Here is an 18,977-nt window from a genome sequence, read left to right on the forward strand (position 1 = left end):
CAAAACTGGAAGGCTATTATGACCTCTGTAATCAGCTAAAGAGAAGCCAATAGTGTAATCAGAAAGGTCAACTCCAACTGATCCTGGCAGATGGCTACCCCTCGCTGCCTGGTTCTACTGGAACTACACCAGGTGTTTACTTAAAAAGAGGTCATCTGATTTTTGGGGGTTTCTCTCTATTATTATAGGTTCTTTACCTTACAATATGAAGTGCTAAGAGGCAGTTGTTGCAGTGATTGAATTAACTGAATTGATTTGAATTGAATAGGACTTTTTTCTGTCCTTTCTTTAAGGATAATTTACATACTTATAAACTGTTGGTAATATAAAATAGAGCATCCTCTTAAAAATAATCTCCAAAGTTACCCAAAGCCATCAGCGTAAAGCTTCAAAATAAAATGGAAGTTATTCCAGGAGGACAGAGCATTTTGATAACAAACTTTGGCCTATATTCACTGTTGTCCACCTGTTGATATTATTGGAACATTTTAAGAAATGTTTTTATGGCTTTAGAGCCTTGTACTGCTACACCATCAAAGCGCTCTCCTCTGCTCAACCCTGCACACTCGTGTATCATTCATCTAGCAACAAGTATTGGCTGACACTGAACACGTGACTCTGACGCTAAAGAGGAAGTCGTTTACTCTAGCGTGCACATTTGTTTACAGCCTCGAGTACTCTGTCCGTACCTCGGCAGGACTGTTCTGTGCGATTCAAGGGCTTTGCTGATTAGTATAATAGTCAAAATACTGTCCGAGTGCCACTGCAACTGCGCGCCTGTCATTTGTTTAGGAGCAGCAGAGACCTTTTAGCACGTCTCAGACATGCTAGCTGGCGACACACGAAGAAACCTTCCACGTTATACTGTGATGCCCCAGTGACCGCGTCATCATCGCACCTGTATATCGCCGCATTTGCATGCAGGTGGGATTCTCCTGTCTCTGAGTGAGTCAACGTGTGCTACCCGTTAGCTATCTGGCAGACAAGGTAACATGGAGGTAACACAAGACACCGTGACCTCTCAGACAATAAACTGAGACGACAAGGTGTGTATGCAGCTTTTGCACTGTGTTGATTACGCAGTTATCAGTTTTTACAACCTGCGATTTGAATTGACTTCCTGCACTCATCTCGTCTCCTCAGGGATAATGAAACTGAATGACCAAAGACCCAGCAGTGCACTATGGCATTGACTGAAGTATACTGGGACCACCACATACCCCTGCCAAAGCTTGCTCCTGTTCAGGCCAAGGTCACCGTTGCCCTGGTTGCACTCCTGTGCTTCATTAACAGTTATGATGGAGACTTTGTATTTGATGATTCTGAAGCAATTGTTAACAACAAGGTGAGTTTTTCATTCATCAGCAGCTTGACTCCAGTTACACACTTACACTGGCAATAACCGTCACTCATTTTGTTTTTGTGGTTGCAGGATTTGCGCCCAGCAACACCTCTGAACAACATCTGGAGCAATGACTTCTGGGGAACCAACCTGAGTAGCAACTCTAGTCACAAATCCTACCGACCTCTCACTGTCCTTACATTCAGGTAAGGAGTCCTACTTAGTGTCTGAGTTTATACACACTTTATACATTCACAGCTAAACTAGTAATCAGATTCAAATCAGTTTAATCTACAACTCAGTTAGAATAAACAGTGTGGACTGATTTATGTTTTGGTTGCAGAAGTGTGTCTCAAAACATCTGTACATGCTCCCTTTGTACATTGTAAATGTGTGCAGATGTGCACTTGTCTTTTTAATACAACTTTTTGGACTTCTAAAAGGATTAAAAAAGCACTACACAATAACAGGCACTACTGCACTTGAAATACCTATGTGCACTCACTGGCCACTTTAATTTTACTACGTTGTTAGCACTATTCTGGATCCCCTTTTTCCTTTAGAACTGCCTATGTTCTTCATGGCACAGATTCAACAAGTTGCTGGTAAAATTCCTCAGAGATTCTGGTCCATATTGACATGGTTGCATCACACAGTTGCTGCAGATTTGTCAGCTGCTTATCCATGATGTGAATTTCCCTTCCCACCTTGGACCAAGTGATCTGATGACTGTGGAGGCCTTTTGAGTACAGTTACCTCACTGTCATGTTGAAGAAACCGGTTTGCTGGAAGCAGCCATCACAAGACGGGTGGAGCTGACTGGAGTGGCACCTGGTGTGTGGTATTGCACCTAGTTTCTGCAGTGTGATTTGTTTTATTAGAAGTTTGCATTAATCAGCAGCTAAACAGTAACTAATAAAGTGGCCAGTGAGTGTATATTAAAGGATTTGAATAGACTAAATGTTAACACAGCTGTTGAGAAAGATAAAAGCATAGCACATTCATCATTTTTGCATGTTGTATTGATTCAATAATCTGCTCTATCAGTCTAATCATTAGACCACATCGCATGTGCACAGTTGACCTGAAACCTTCAATCCAAAGGAGTTCAGTCAGAATTTAAAAAATATGTGCTTGTAATTTCAGCCACACACATTAGAGCATCCTTCTTCAAATACTTACTTCTCTGTTAATTGCCAAAACCTCTACATGGTTCCTGCCTGTTTAACCACAGTAAGGACTTGACTGAAACAGCATAACATCATACTGTTTCTTTAGGTTACTTCTTCCTGCAGGAACTTGCACAATATTTTAGGTCAATCAGCACCTGTGTGCATGTTCTGACAGCAGGAAATCTCTCTATAGTTTCTCTTTCAAAGATGTTTTCAGGGTGGAGGAAAGGTACTTGATCCCCTAAAAACTGCAGGGAAGAACTCGACAGCAAACACAACCACTGGAGTCTGGTGGATAACGACAGACTCGAGTAACAGTCTTCTCCAGTCAAACGTTACCAACAGCTGCTTAAAATTCACCACAGGGAAACACCAGAGACGGCATCACCACTGCTATATCAGTCTGATTTTAATGTATTCATCACTTGCAGTTTGAAGCTGTTGCAAATTGATTACATCACCTTGTGAGGCTAGTTAACCTGCAGTGGAAACGGAAAGGATGATTAGGGGCCATTGCTGTAAATGTTTGTGCCATTTAGGAGTTCTGTTGTGTTTCTACAGTGGGAAGGTGCCTTTCCTCTATTCTCTGCATATAACTGTGCAGTTGATGGTGGTTATTGATGACCCTCACCATGTCCCATTGGCTTCATCGTGTCACATTATGCTTTATAATAGCGTCACCATCCTCACACATATACTTTCCTACACCTGCTGTACATTCTGCTCTAGTTTTTCTCTTGTCTCGCTGTTGCAGGCTGAACTACCTCATAGCGGGAGGCCTTCACCCCGTTGGCTTCCATGTGCTGAACATCATCCTCCATGCTGTCATATCCGCCCTTATGATTGACGTGTTTGCAGTACTTATTGGTGGACTGGCCTACGATGAGAAGGGCAGGATACTGAACCACGCTCCGAAGACCTCTTTGCTTGCTGCCATCTTCTTTGCCGCACACCCAGTTCACACAGAAAGTGTAAGTAGAGTTGAAGTGTTTATTTATATGCATAATATTATAAGTAAAGAGACAATCAAATAGTTCAGTATGCATTAAAATCATCATACACATGAGTGTGTAAAGATTCATATGTATGATTATTGTGTAGTTTGGACTTATTTGAGGAGCAGGCGTAGTCTCAAAACTGAAAATACAGTTTTGCATTAAAACGCAGACAGTAAAGCTTAAAGAAAAACAATTATAGATAGGTACTTTATTGATTTCACAACCGGAATTCATGTGTTACAACAGCAAGGTAATGAAAAAAAACTAGAGTCTAAATAAACATAATTAAAGTGGTACACAGCCATGATGAGCACCTTATTTAGTGAAATAAAAAGGTTTATATATAAAACAGTGATTAGAAAAACAAAGACTTGAGATTTTACAAGAGAGTAAAATACCATTCATAAATATCTTTACGCTATAAATCTAAGAAACAGCTGCAAGGAGGTATAATACAGAAACATGTGATGGTTTAAGGTAGGACTTTTTTAGGCTGTGTGGTTAGGAGATGATACACTAGTGAATCCTTGATTCTGTTCCTATCCTGAATTACTTTTTACTGCTCTTTCACCAGTATTTCACATTTATTTCTACAGCTAACTTCTAACAGATGACATTTAGCTAGTAGTGTTTGGCCATGGTGTGTTTAAGTATTTCTTTTTATATATTTACATTCTTTTCTTTCTTTCTGCATGCTGGCGTATGAGCTGTTAAGTCAGCTCCAGGTTTTTATTTGAACTTGGTTGGGCTGTTACTGTTAGGGACCTGTGCACCTCAATGAGGTAGTTTTGATTTTGGGCTACAAATAAACCTTTCCTAAAAACATGGACTCAACACAGCGTCAAGACAAGCCAATCCAGAGCCTCCAGTGCTTCCGTGCCAAGAACAAATGCCCCAGCTGGGAGCGTGGGCCAAGGTGTGTGCAATAGTACGACCTGACTATTAGCCATGTTGGGATGCTTATTGACCTGCCCTCATATGTGTTTTTCTGTTGTAAAGCATGGCTGGAAAGAAGCAATTCCCTGTCCATTTCCCTTTAATCATGCAGGGCAAGGACTGGGTAAGACTTGGGGGGTGGGAGGCAGGCAGACTGTCTGCTTGGGCTTGCTGTATGTATCAAAGCAGACAACCACAGGATGCCAGCCATACTTTACACACACACACACCGTATAGAAACACACACACAACCGTGCTACACTGGTAATACACTCTCCCTTTTTTTTCTTCTGTTTCTCATCAAGGTCGCTGGCATAGTGGGCCGAGCAGACCTTTTATGCGCCCTCTTCTTCCAGCTGTCTTTCCTCACCTACTGCAAGGCTTTTAACAAAGGTAGGTACCTGACACGAGTATTACTCTTTAGGTACACAGTAATTCTATACTGCACAAAGCGCTTTCCATATGTCACTGGCATCAGAACGTTATCGATCTGCCAGCATTCGATGCATCTGTCTGAACACCTACATTTCAATCCTTTCCTGTCTCTGACCAGCGTGGTCTTGGCTTTGTGTTCTCAGGGAGTGACAGAGATGACAGGTTTTCTCTCCAGTGGGTTGTGGTCAGCCTCTTGCTGTGTGCTGCAGCAATGCTCTGTAAAGAACAAGGCATCACTGTCTTGGTATGAAGTCCTTCTGTAAGGTCATTTTTAGATCTGATGTTTTCATCCTGTCTCGCCATCCCACTGTAATTCTTGCTTACACAAGGAGAAGAAGTCTCACATTTTTTTACATATATATATGTGAAATGAGCTAATTCATTTTGTTGCTGACCTATATACATTTAAATGCCATTTCTCCTTCTTTCTCTATGTATTTTCCTTCAGGGTGTGAATGCTGCCTTTGATGTCCTCCTGATCTGTAATGTTAATGTGTATGAACTCAGCCAGAGGCTACTCCTTAGGAAGAAATCATTTGATGTGAGTTAGGTTTGCACACCCTCCCCTGCTTTTCTGTCATAAATTATGCACTCCTTTGTATGATTTATGTCACATTTCATACACTGTCTGTATAAAGTAGTTTGCAATTGAGTACATTAGCGATTAAACGGTGACTGAAAGTAATTAACAAGCTTTATATTTTTAATTGTAAGTGACAAGTGTTAATACTCTTGTGACAGGTAAGTGAGTTGGTGCGAATGGGATTGCTTACGCGACTGGGTCTAATGGGTCTTGGAGGCCTCCTGATGCTTTACGCACGCTGGAGGATCATGGGAACAGGACCGCCAGCGTTCACTGAAGTAGACAACCCGGCTTCTTTTGCAGAAAATATCATCCTCAGGGTAAGAAAGATTAGTTTGTAGAGTTTATTTCACAATATTTATTCATGCATTATAATTACAGACAATTTTATCTTTCAATGATTCTGATTGATCTATGTAATTATGAATTGACTTTAGTGAAGCATATATTCCATTTTTTTCATCATTTCAGTTTAATTCACTGTCTAATATCATGTTTGTCCTGAGTAATTTGCATGGTTTTTAAACACTGTGTTTACTTCAGAATTTTAAATGCTTTTTCCCCTTTTTCTCCGCTGGTTTTGTTGCTGCTCTCTTTCTTTTCTGTTCCGTTTTGATTGGCAGATAGTGAACTATAATTACTACTACTCCCTTAATGCCTGGCTGCTGCTGTGTCCCTGGTGGCTGTGTTTTGATTGGTCCATGGGCTGTGTGCCTCTCATTAAGTCAGCCACTGATTGGAGGATAGTCTGGCTGCTGCTGCTCTGGTGCATCCTGGTAGGCTTGATAAGCCAAGCCTTATGCTCACAGGACAGCCAGAGGAGGAGGTGAGTGAGGAAAGCCATCTCAGATTTGCTGGAATGAAAGATGAAATAAAGTACATGTTGACTTCTAAAGACGTATAGTTGATTGTGACTATAAAAGCAAATTCACCGCAGTGTCACCAGAGCACAACACGTACTTTTTGCTTGGTTTAGCACAGACTGACAATTTTTGGGTCCAGTATTCAGATTTTTAAGCTTAAATCTCAGTCCACATGTTTTTAGATGCTATGTGTGTGCTCTGTTTCCCTCACTAGGACTTTGACCCTGGGTCTGGTGCTACTCGTGGTCCCTTTTCTGCCTGCGAGCAACATTTTTTTCAGGGTGGGCTTTGTCATTGCTGAGAGAGTTCTCTATCTGTCTTCAGCCGGCTACTGCCTACTGCTGGCATACTCTTTAGGACACTGCTGCTGCCGTTGGTCCAAATACAGGGTACGCCTAAATGATGCCAAAAAGATCACAATAAAGCAAAGGACACCAAACACTGAAGCAGTTTCTAGTAAAGGTTTATTTTCCAAAGTTGTGGGTTTAAACTGTCTTGATTTTAAACTCAAAATCTGTTTTCAAAACCAGCTTTGATAATTCAGTAACGCGTGATGCAGGGAAGGTACAGATATGAGAAATGTCTAATGACTTCCCTATAAAGGGACGATGACAGCAGGTGGTGTCCATGTGCTGCAGAAATACATTTTGCAGGTTATTAATTCAGTGTCACACATCATTTGACTTGAAGCTTAATATTGTAATGCTTTATAGCACTTGGCTGTTAAATGGTTCCTCTTCTCTTTTTGCAGAAGTTGCTGTGCATCGTGGTGCTTGCACTGTTGTGTGTGTATGTAGTGCGCTGTGCTCTCCGCAGTCACCAGTGGCGTTCAGAACAAAGCCTCTTCACCAGCGCCCTTTCTGTCTGTCCGCTCAACGCCAAGGTAAAAAAAAAAAAACATAAAAAATCAGTGATTTGTGCTTTCCCGCCTCGCTTCAGTTTGTGCCAGTAAATTATTTTAGTGCACATTTGAAAATGAATTCTAGTCATAGATACGTCCTGGTGCTTTAAGTGCTAATGATTGTTCCCTCAGGTGCATTATAATGTGGGTAAGAACCTGGCTGACAGAGGGAACACCACTCCAGCTATTACATATTACAGAGAAGCAGTCAGGTATGTGTCCTTACAAGCAGTTACAACCTATTACATTTCTGACAAAGAAACAGTCATTGACTTGTTTGTTGCATGTTGTTTATGGCTTTCAGGCTACACCCTACATACGTCCATGCAATGAACAACCTGGGGAATATCCTGAAGGAGAAAAATGAACTTGTGGAAGCAGAGCAGCTGTTGTCTAAAGCTGTTTCCATTCAGTAATGTTGTTTAACTTCAAAGTTTACACCAACGAGTTCTTTTAACAGATTTAGACTCCCTGTTGATGGCTTTGTTTTCTTTTTAAACCCGTGCAGGCCTGACTTTGCTGCAGCTTGGATGAATCTGGGAATAGTTCAGAACAGCCTGCAGAAGTTTGAGGAGGCAGAGAAGAGTTACTGGAACGCCATCCGCTTCCGGAGAAAATATCCAGACTGCTACTATAACCTGGGACGCTTGGTGAGGTCCCGGGCTCAAACCACGCAATCTGTTTTTGCCCGTTTACCATGGTCATTGTGTGAGATTAAGCTATTACCAAAACAAAACAAGGATAAGACAAACTACACCTCTACATGAAGCAGTACTAGCTAAAAAGTGGCGTTTTTAACTCTGTACGCTGACTGTTCTTCGCCAGATTCACTTAGGTGTTCTTCTTTTGCCATGTTTATATTGATCAGCCTCAGGGAGGACGCCCCTGACAAAAGCCCCAAATAATTCTAACACGTTGTGAGGCGTCCCAGATGACACACTACACAAGGTCATGTGTAGCGTTGGCATTATGTGATACATGTTATATTTTTCTCTTCTACAGCTTCAATCCACAATTTAAACTAAATCAAAAAAAAATTTAATTGCATTGAATTCAAAAAGAGTTTTCTAACACTGTACCTCATATTTCAGTATGCCGACCAGAACAGACACCTGGATGCCCTAAATGCCTGGAGGAATGCAACTGTGCTAAAACCTGACCACAGCCTGGCGTGGAACAACATGGTCATTCTGCTGGACAACACTGGTAGCGGAAAAGTGCTCACACACAGACATGCTTTTAATACAACAGACACTAGACTACATCTATTTTATTGTTTTATGTGATGCGTTTTATTGTAAGTGTTTGTTGTTAAAAACCAGTAACTGATAACATTCAGTCTTTTGTGAATTTACATGAAAATGAGTCACTTTACTTAAAAAAAAGGAAAAAACACTCTTTTGTGGGTGCACTTTGTTACAGGAATCAGAGCCAAGAAACAAAGTGTTGTTATTTTTGGGAAGGCAGTAAATCTAAATGGCCAACAAGATTAGACCGGAAGAGCAGGAATCAGCAATGCTTGAAATTTATGTATTAAAGCTTTGTGTTCTGAGTTTTGAAGGCAGTCTTCCCTGCCGTGTGGAGAATGCTCTGATTTCCAAACGCTCGAGCCGTTTTGTCAGAAGCTGCTCCCGTGGGGGCGGAGTCTCCCAGGAGGGTACTGGAACTGTCCAATCAGGGCCCAGTATGTTTCTGATCAAACGTGGGCAAGCACAGCCAGAACAGCGCCCCCTCAGAGGTTCCCCCACCGCATTTGTTCCCCAAATCTGACAGAAATAATTCTACCCATCTCCCCAGCTCCACTCCAAACACACAAAAAAAGAGAGGAAGAGAAAAGAAGAACAATAGGTGTCGTTTTGAAAAAATGAGGAATCGGGAATATTGTTTTCACTTTGGTCTTGGCCCCTCCTTCTTTGTTTTGATCATTACACAAACAAAAGACCGGATCAGTGTAAATTTAGGCACAGTTGCGCATGTAGTCGCGTGTTGGCGAGCTGTCTGAAGGGCATGGGCCATGACTCAGGACATGACTGCCATTGTTTTGCCCTCCGTTACTCTGTCTGTCTGTCTCTCTCCATTTCTGGCCAGACATCAGACGGATCTTTGACAGAGATCAATAACCCAGTGGGCCTTGTGTTCATCCTTAATTAGGAGACTAAACCAATCCTCCATGTGTGGAGAGAGAAAAACTCTGCTCTAGATACTGCTGACAAATAAAGCACACGCTCAGACTCTCTGTGTTTTAGCCGCATCTCTGAATTTGTGTTTTCAACAGTCTGAAACGCTTTCATGTTGGGCAGCATTTTTACCATAATCCCCATAATTTCAATAGGCTTTGTCGCATAAATGTTAGCTGCCTTGCTGTGTAGATTACACTAACAAATACATAGCATAGATTTGCTGTGTGTATATTTGAATTTTATTTTCTGACATTTTTAGTAATTTTTCGTTCTGTCTGCAAGGTAACTTGGGTCAAGCAGAGCTGATCGGCCGAGAGGCTCTGAGAGTCCTCCCAAACGACCACACCATCATGTTTTCATTGGCTAATGTCCTGGGGAAATTACAAAAATATGAGGTCGGTAAACATATTAGTACGCATAGTAGGCATTATAAGGACTTTATCCCTTACAGTACTCTGTGTCTGCTCTGAAATATGACTGGGACTAGTAAAAAATGCGCTCTTTTTTTTCCCCCTTTGTTTTATCTCAGGAGTCAGAGGGCTTCTTTCTTCACGCCCTCCGGATCAACCCAAATGCTGCTAGTTGCCATGGAAATTTAGGTAAGGCGATTTTGGTTGTGTCAAATATTTTACAGTGTTGCTAAGAGCTTCCAAGCACTCAGAAGCAACAAATATATATATATATATTTATGCTTGCTAGTAAAAGTGTTATTGTGCAGTCTAGCTGTACCGAATGAATATAATTAGAATCAGTGCAGCTTCTCAGCTTAAAGCAGCTTTCTTTCTCTTTTTTTCCCCTCAGCTGTGTTGTATCATCGCTGGGGGAAGCTGGAGCTGGCAAAGAAACACTACGAGCTTTCTCTAAAGTTGGACCCTGAGGCTCCTGGGACCAGAGACAACTACAACATGCTGCGACGCAAACTGGACCAACTTAAACGCAGCATACCCTGAGGGAACCCACTTTGACTTCTGCCTACTGAAGAACAAATTGTTTCACTTGATATTATTTGAGCTCACACTAATTCTGGCTTTGAAACATTTGGAAATAAAGACCACGATCTGTTAATAAAGCTTCTGTTCTGTTATTTATATGAAAAATATAAAAGTGAGAGGGGAAAGGAAAATGTAAAGCAATACAATGTTTTCTTTGCTAGTGTTAAAATGTGCATTGATTTCATCAGATGTGTCCAGGTTAGGACAGATGACTGTGCTGGCTACATGGTCTGCTACACTGTGCTGTTTTGTTGCCCCATTTGAAGGCCATGTGGACCTGATCCATGTTGAACCCCGTTCTCTTTTCATCTTTGACCCCATGTTGTGTCAGCTGGATAGAGCACCATGCACGTGCAGAGGGTCTGCTGTAACATTTATTTGGCTTGGCCCTTTTTCAGGAGTTCCAAATGTCCCTACGCTCAAAAGCTAAAATAGTTTTGACCAAGAGTGCTAGTCTGCATGTGGTCATAGCGTCAGTGTTTCTTAATGCCCATCTTTTTTAGTTCTGACTGGGATTGCCCTATGAGCTATAACCACCCCCTCCTCACCTCTTTACTGCTCCTGTCACCACTGCAGTTAATGGGGGAAAGGTGTTTTTGTTTTTTCTTTTTCTTTTTTTTTTAGCTTGGACGTTTTTCTCAAGTGTCCATGAGAAGATGAGAGGTCAGCTGAGACAGGAAACCCATGGCCGGTGCTGTATGAAAACAGCTCTATAGCACAGAACCTTCAAAGGGAGATGGAGATTATCTCCCGGGGGGAGTATGCGTGCACGCATGCACATACGTTCTCGCACATGGGCCTGCTTCTCTTGAAGAACGCTGAAGAGGGGAAAGGCAACCCCAGTGTGGAACATCAGTCAACAAGTGTGCACCCGGGGTCAAAGTTCAACCCACTTCTATTTTTTCACCTGCTTCCTACAGCTTGCAGGAAACTTTTGAAGCCGTGGTGGGGTGGTATGGCTTTGCTTTAGGGGCTGCTAAGTTTGTTTGCACATAAAGTACAATACACCACTTGATGCTTTGATGCTTGAAAGATGTTACTGATAACATTGTGGGGGTGGGGGGCACAGCACACACGACCATCAATATCCTCTGTGTATATGAACTCTTAAATATGAGTCATCACGTGAAGAAATGTCTTTGTTACTCGCCTGTTTTTATTTTCCTTTAAGTCCGTGGTGGATGTATAAAGCATCTGCAAGTCCCAACAAAGCAAAAACCTATAGTGTATACACAGCACACTCTTAAGCATTGTTACGTTTGAGATGAAATGCGTTTCAACAAGACTGGCAAAGGTCAGTGCAGCGAAAAGACTTCATGCTATGGAGCGAATGCAGACGCAAGAAGATCAAAAAACATTTGGATAGTGACATTCAGCACTGAAAGCGTTTCCCTCGTATTATTTTTCATCACGCCGTGTAACGCGCAGCGCCGCCGATGTACGATTGGCCACACAACCATCAGCTCTTCGCTTTATGTACTTATGGATCCTTTCTTTACTTTCTGTGTGATCCTTTCATTCAGTGCCTGCAGCTGACTGTCTAGCTGCACAGCTGTGCTGGCACACCAGTGGGGGAGCCCACTTTTATCATAATCATTCTTTGAATACCTTTCATTATCATAAAATATGTGAGTATTAAAGGGATGGATTCACCGGCCCCGCCAACATCTTCATTATCCATTCTGACTGACAAAAACCTGCTGTCCTAGGGAGTGACATTAATAAAAGATGGGATACTACAGCCTTATGAAGTCTTCTCCTTGTTCTGTGGGTTTTTTACTGTACACCTTTTAACTGCTTGGATGCTCCATCACAATGATATAATGAAATCGTCTCCCAGGTGGGGTTCTTTATTGTGTTCTATTAATCACACTGATGACTTTTGATCATTATAATCAATGGATTAGGCGCAATCGCGTCCGATTGTTCAAAGCCAAAACCGCTCAAAAATCTGTAATGCCAAATTCGACGAGGCGTTTTTGTTTTGATTGCCACGAAACTTGTTATGAAAAAACTTATTGTCACCCTTTTGTCGCCGCGGCGTATTCGACAGGGGAAAAAATGGAAGCAGGGGAGCACTAATTTGAACCCAGTGAGGGTGTTTTGGAACAGCGGGTGTGCTATTTTGCATCTGATAAGCAACCCCCCCCTCGCCCCTCACCACCAAGAAAATAAAGAATCACAGGGCTTATCAGAAGTGCTACATGACAATGTGCTGAGGTATTAAATGAAGCGGCGATGGGAATAAATGTGATGGTCACCCTGAAAGTTGAAAAAAAAAATGACTTGGAGACTCCCTAAATTGGAGTGGAGTTCAACTATGCTGTATGTGCGGAAAGGAGCACACACACACACACACACACACACACGGTTGCAAACATGCTCTATAGCTATAAGAGGGGTTTTGAGAGAGTTCTCATCAATGTGACAGGATGCGATCAAGGGCAGTCCTGTGATGCGTCTGCTGGGCCTCTTTAGGGCCCTCGCTGTCCCTCCCTTATTCTCCCCCCAACCACAACAATCCTAATGGGCTCTGATGGGCACCTCCATCTTGCCTGTCTAATCGATGTAAATACTGCACATTTGAACCACATCCTTCCCACCATCCCGGCCAGCCCCTCCCTCTGTTTCTTATAACAGTAGGGGTCAGAGGTTAGGCTGACTGAGTGGTCATTAGAATGGCAGTCCTTATTAGAGGAGCAGCTTGTCTGACACCCCGTCCGTATCCTGGAGAGGGACCCACCCTGTCCGCTTCATCTAGATCATATTACATGACACGACCTCACAACAGATACTACCAGTGCACTACAGCACTGTAGGCCACTAGGGCACAGTGGCATTTTCAGAGGGGTCTCCTCGCCTGTCACAGCGCTTCCCTGACAGCACTCTGTCTGTCTGGCTTGGATGGACTCTGTCATTTTAAGGAGGGCTACTGTCAGTGGGCATTGGGACTGTCGAGTCTACATGCCCTGGCATTTTCAGCAGCGTTCTCTGTAAGAGAGCATCCCTGCCATCCTCTCGAGAGTCCGTGATGTCGCGGCCAATGATTAATAGTTAGAGATGGGCTATAAGTGTCCAGTGCGGCCAGATGCTAGTCGGGGCTTTGTTGTACTGATATAATGGACAGAGTCTGCCAATTTGGCTCCCTGACAAAGCCTGGAAGTTCCCCAAGATTGATTCTGTTTCTATGTAGTGGTGCCCTGGGGGCTGAATTTTGAGGATGCGCTCTTGTGAAAAATGTTGCGGTGTATTATCTTCAGCTGAGAAAAGCGCTATGAATGATCATGGATTAAACAAAATGGTCAATATACCAGCTTACAATTATTTTATCACTTTTTTTCTAAGCAAGGAAAGTCTCTCTGGCTGTGTATGAATTGGCGGGCGGGTGGGTGGGTTGGGGGAGGACTGGGATAATTTGCAGCGGGAGCCCTATGAGACTGTTTTGCAAAACAAAACGAAGCAGCCAGACCCTTATTGAAAAATATAGTGCAGTGAGACGGAAATTTATTAACTGGCACCAGTTAATGTGTGCATTATTCATTTCTGGTGAGCATGAAAAATGATCTAAAGAGGTTTGAAATTGCAGACGCACAGGCTGACTGCACAGTGGCTGGGGTTGCTGGTTCGTTTCATCCTCTTGCAGGGGTGTTTGGGCGGAGAGGTGGAGGGCTGGAGAGACAGAGGGATGCAGGGTGGAGGGGAGGAGTGTGGGCCCCTTTTTCTGGACAGTAGGGCTTTCCAGTAACAGCTGTGCTACTCTCACGAGGGGGCGGCAGCAGCACCGGGAGAGAGGCTGCTTGGGACAGATGGATCAGCACCACCTCCCCTCTAACCTCCCCTCCATCACCGCTCTTATTAAAATCTCCAATACTACCACAAGGTACCGTCTCTAGGTAGACGAGTATATGTAAATAAATAAGCACTCATGTTGCACGGGGGTGTTTAAGTAACTGAGAGGGTTTCTCATCGCTTTATTTATCTGTATAAAAAGTATGGCTCATATGAGTAAAGTAACTCTTTAGGGGAAAAAGACTTTGTGTGTGTTTTGCGGGTTTTTGGCTCCAGTATTTCTTCTCTCCTGTCGTTCCCACTACTTTCTTTCTCTCCTTCTTCTCTACAGTAAGAGTTGGTGGGCAGGAGTTGGTGCCAGTGGCATATGGCTCGCCACTGTGCTAAACATTCATACAAAAGACAGGCCCATCAGTCATGGCTGTGGCCGGATGAGGGGAGAGAGCAGGCCACTGATGAATGGTGTTTAGGACTTACCTGCTGTTAAAACATTACCTCCCAAACATCAGCTCCCCCGAAGCACGCTGAACATTAAGGACTGTATCACACTGTATTTAAAAACACAACTCTCGTGAGCGCACATCATGCACGCCAGGTTATAACAAATAATAAATTTGCTTCCTAAACCCTTTGCACAGAACCCCGGGTCAGGCCTTCATAGACCAATTAATGCAGAGCATCTGCTGTATAGAGGCTGCACGGAAAAGAACTTTTGAGCCATTTTAGGCTATTAAATAAGGAGGAGAGCCGGTTCCTGCTTGCTCCAATAGCTCTCATTGCTAGAGTGAGCATGGAATGGGTCTCCTCGATTAGACCGAATTAATCCATTCTTTAGGGATTCTTTTTCTGGTTCTATGGCGAAACCAGCACGCCTTTGTTCTTCCTTGAGCCCCGGTGTTTTTTCTGCCAAATTTAACAGAAGGCTCGGAGGGTAACAGGGGTCCAACCCAGTATCACCTTCTGGAGCAGAGCAACTAGCAGAGAAAGACAATCAGCCTGAACCCTGCTGTCTGCAGCACAAAGTGAAAAGACTCTAATTGGGCTTTTTTACGCTGCATTTTCCTGCAGGATTGCTGGATCATGAAAAAGCAATTAAACCTCAGAGACGCAATTCATTCATTCTCATTTTTATCCTTTCATTGGAAAGAGACAAATTTGAAATCACTTATGCGAGTCAAGACTTATGCTTTTTGTAATATTTTTTTCATTTGTGGCTTAGAAGGATTCCTATCTCATACTTGGACAAATGGAAATACAGTTAAATGACAAGAAAATGATGCTTCATCAATAAGCAGGTCTGTGAATATAAACATATTATATATATTATTTAAATTTTTTTTTAAAAGACTTCATCAGTTTCACAGAAAGGATCTTAAAATTTATTACAAATTCTGACAGGACTGTAGTTCTCGGTGTTACACCTAGAGGCAGTGCTGCCCACAAAACCCCGACCTCAGGACCCGAGAGAAAAAAAGTGAAAAAACCTTCTACATGTCCTTTATGGGATATTGCTCATCGTGTACTTCTGAGGGGAAGAATACATGCCTGATTGGGGGTCACAGATAAAGAATCAAAGGAGGCTACATGTCTAAATAATAGTTTTAATGTCTGTAAGTGGAGGGGAAGTGCATGGCCCATTACTAACATAAATGTGTAATACATGTCATGAATGAAAATTTAAAAATTTTTATGAATTACAGATTGCTTTGCTGATATAGAAAATTCAGTACCTGAAGGATCAGCCCTGTAGAAAAGGGATAAAGTGTAATATCATCTGAGAGACTCTGTTCCTAAACACATTATGTGACTAAATAATTTGTTGATATTGAAGCTCAAATTAACTTTTGATGTCTCTGTTGTAATTTATGCAATAGCATTTTCCCCAGAAAAAAATAGCTGAAAAAGGTTTTCCTCAAATACAGGAACTGCATTAATTTCAGATTATTATCACACAAATAAAAGATGTAATAAAAATCTGCAAATTTAAAAAAGGGAAAAAGTTATAAAGAAATGACAACATATTAAAAATAAAATTAAACGTTGAGCGTATTTAAAAATTGAGACTATACTAATTATAGTTAAATTGTATAATACATTTGTTTTTATTATTTGACACAAGTAACAGAAACAAGGTGTTTTTGAATGATTAATTTTTAAACTTGTAATGTGAAACACACAAAATGACTGTTAGCCCCTCATCCTGTTTTCAATCCGAGCCATTTAAACCAGGCGCTCAAATATCTGGTAACTACAAACGTTCCAGTCTGCAGAGTCCATACATTGTAAATCAGGTCTGTTAATGCACTCTACTCTGCTTGCAGACACAGAGAGGGACAGTGGTGGGTGTAACTGCACACACGCACGCACGCCCACACAAAGCACACACACACACACACACACACACACTCACAATGACTATGCTGTGGGGTTGGCCTCGTATGCACTTTTGTTTTCCCACCATGCACAAAGTGATCAACTATCACACCCCAGACGGTGAGATGTCAACATGAAATACCTTCATTTGCATCAACTTTAAAAACTGCCTGACTTCTTGTTATGCCAGCGACCCACCAGCGTCTCCATAAAATTCACTTTAGCCACGGGGGTCCTGAGACCTTGCTAAATACTGCCCCAATACTGCTGTCAACAGTCCGTCAATCACATGACAAATCCTTGTGATTAAACAGAGCTTCACAATGGGCTGGAATTAAGTCTGGATAAGTCTCTGCTGCAGAATTATGTCATTATGCAGTTTTCACAAACTGAACCCATTTTTACGGCACAGAATTTAATCAAATCAAACTTTTAAAATCTTTTATGTAAGCCTTTAAATATTAGTGATTTTTGTGCATTTCTAACTTTGGTTTAGATTGACATTTTTGGATATTTAATTAAATCCCTGCAAATGCAATGATCTGCACCAGGAAAAAAAGAGCTCAAGACCAACAATCCATGCACAAACACATAAAATAGTCAAACTTGTTGCTGTATTTGTCCAAATTAATTTTATACAGTTACTTTAAATAATTGTCCTTTTTCAGATTTTTAATACAAAATATACATATTATAATAAATTATACCTCTTTAAAAACGTATTGGGTTGTGTTCTCTTTTGTTTAGATTTGATTTAATAAGTAAACCAGCAAAAAAAAAAAAAAAAAAGAACTCGTTGCTGAAGGAAGCAATGAGTGGACTCGTACAAATCGAAGTGCAGTGCTAAGAAGCATCTAAGCAGCCTGCAAAAGCCTCAGACAGACAGCCGAATAAAAAGGCAGCTCAAAAGATAAGAGACAACATCTAATCTGACTCAGATAGCTGATACAGCCCAGCCACATCTAAATCCTGGAGGTTTGGTCTGAAGAGGAAGGACTTAACTTAAAGCCCCTTTCAATGTGCTAAATGTGTTTTTGTAATTAAACTCATACAATTAACACTGACAAGCACAGGTCAAAAAGAGCACAGATCCTCTGTTCAAATGAACCTCTGTGAGTGAAACGGGACATAGAGGGAGGACAAGAGGGAAAGACAGAGAAAGCCCGAGAGACAGCACATGCTGCCGCACTACACAACTTACACGAGCTGCTCGATACAGGGACAGAAAGAAAGCAGTGAATGAATGAAGGGAGAGGTGGGGAGAAGAATGAGGGAGGCACCGTCATTCAAGCGGTATGGATTTCAGTATTCAGGCTATATAGTGCTCTGCAAGTTAACCTCAAGACCACAGTGTTTATTCAGGGACTGTGTTCCAGATCTGGGGGGATATCCAGTTCCCTGACATCAAAGAAACAGAGCTGTTGGAACAAAGCTTTTAGCTGCTCCTTAAAGCTCGACATTAGGTGAATTGGAGCAGCTGTGGCAATATGTGACAATATTTTTACTGTAAATAAAACTCCACATGGCCCGGGGTAATGGATAATTGTAATTTTAATGTTTTAATGTTAAAAAAAAACCTTCAGTGGGACAACAACGAAACAAAATGTTAATTTGTTTCTAAGTATCACTTGAGACAGAAACTAGTGTAAATGCAAGGACACCAACTTACTCACTTAGACTTTGAATGAAAGTTCAAAAACAAATAAAAGGTTGGAAAGGAATACAGTGAAACCAGATTCAAGGAGTTATGTAAAGTTTCAGATCGCACAGTGGATATTTACCTGTATCAATTTCATTGAAAACATACCAGTTGCATTTTCTGTAAATCTTTAATGAATGATGTTTGCCTGTTACATTTCTATAGCTTTTTCAACTTGATATTAAATTTATCTGTCGGATTTTTTTTAACTACATTTTAAAATTAAATTTATTACTTAAAGTTCTGTATTATTTTAATTTATTCCTGTATTAATGCTTTTGTATTTTTTAATTGGACCTAAACAATTATATATAAAAGCTATAACAAAAAGTCATATGTTGAACTAAGTGTATATGGTTAAAACTCTGCCCAGCTCACACTCACCATAAAATCATAATATGTCTAATTCAGAGGTGACCGATGGATGCTTATTAATGTGGATCAATTCAAAACATTGATACTTACAATGCTGGCAGCACCAAAATGGAGCATTTGTCAGTAATGAGTGAAGCAAGGCCTGTGTACTGAAAATAAATGAACAGAAATCTTTCTTCAGTCGTTGTGTTGAGTTATTTGTTTATTTACACAATTTACATTTTATTTTCTGTGTAAATGTTTTTTCACAGTCATTTCTTTTTTCTTTTTCTTTTTTTTTTTTAAAAAGTAACATGCCGTTCACAATCTCACAGCAAAGCAGCAATTTGTTGTTTCTTT

General features: G+C 41.4%; 1 protein-coding gene across 1 annotated transcript; it reads left to right on the forward strand.

Annotated features, from left to right (window-relative positions):
* The first annotated feature begins 637 nt into the window (after positions 1–637).
* On the forward strand, positions 638–10,466 carry tmtc4 (transmembrane O-mannosyltransferase targeting cadherins 4). The gene is made up of 18 exons (XM_006788155.2): positions 638–1,046; positions 1,144–1,345; positions 1,433–1,548; positions 3,269–3,485; positions 4,754–4,841; positions 5,027–5,127; positions 5,332–5,424; positions 5,625–5,786; positions 6,090–6,292; positions 6,544–6,718; positions 7,081–7,212; positions 7,363–7,442; positions 7,535–7,642; positions 7,739–7,880; positions 8,322–8,436; positions 9,693–9,805; positions 9,940–10,009; positions 10,212–10,466. Exons 2-18 carry the CDS (start codon positions 1,184–1,186, stop codon positions 10,358–10,360), a joined length of 2,226 nt encoding a protein of 741 aa, XP_006788218.2. The 5' UTR covers positions 638–1,046; positions 1,144–1,183; the 3' UTR covers positions 10,361–10,466.
* The last annotated feature ends 8,511 nt before the right edge of the window (positions 10,467–18,977 follow it).

This window comes from Neolamprologus brichardi, chromosome 16, assembly GCF_056152115.1.
Source record: "Neolamprologus brichardi isolate AB-2024 chromosome 16, ASM5615211v1, whole genome shotgun sequence".
NCBI classification, from domain to species: Eukaryota; Metazoa; Chordata; class Actinopteri; order Cichliformes; family Cichlidae; genus Neolamprologus; species Neolamprologus brichardi.

Excerpts from the sequence above, each read along its gene's own strand:
- tmtc4 (XM_006788155.2), top strand. The coding sequence starts at position 1,184 with ATGGCATTGACTGAAGTATACTGGGACCACCACATACCCCTGCCAAAG. Across the intron at positions 4,842-5,026 it reads CTGCAAGGCTTTTAACAAAG|GGAGTGACAGAGATGACAGG; the intron begins GTAGGTACCTGA and ends TTGTGTTCTCAG. Across the intron at positions 10,010-10,211 it reads TAGTTGCCATGGAAATTTAG|CTGTGTTGTATCATCGCTGG; the intron begins GTAAGGCGATTT and ends TTTTCCCCTCAG.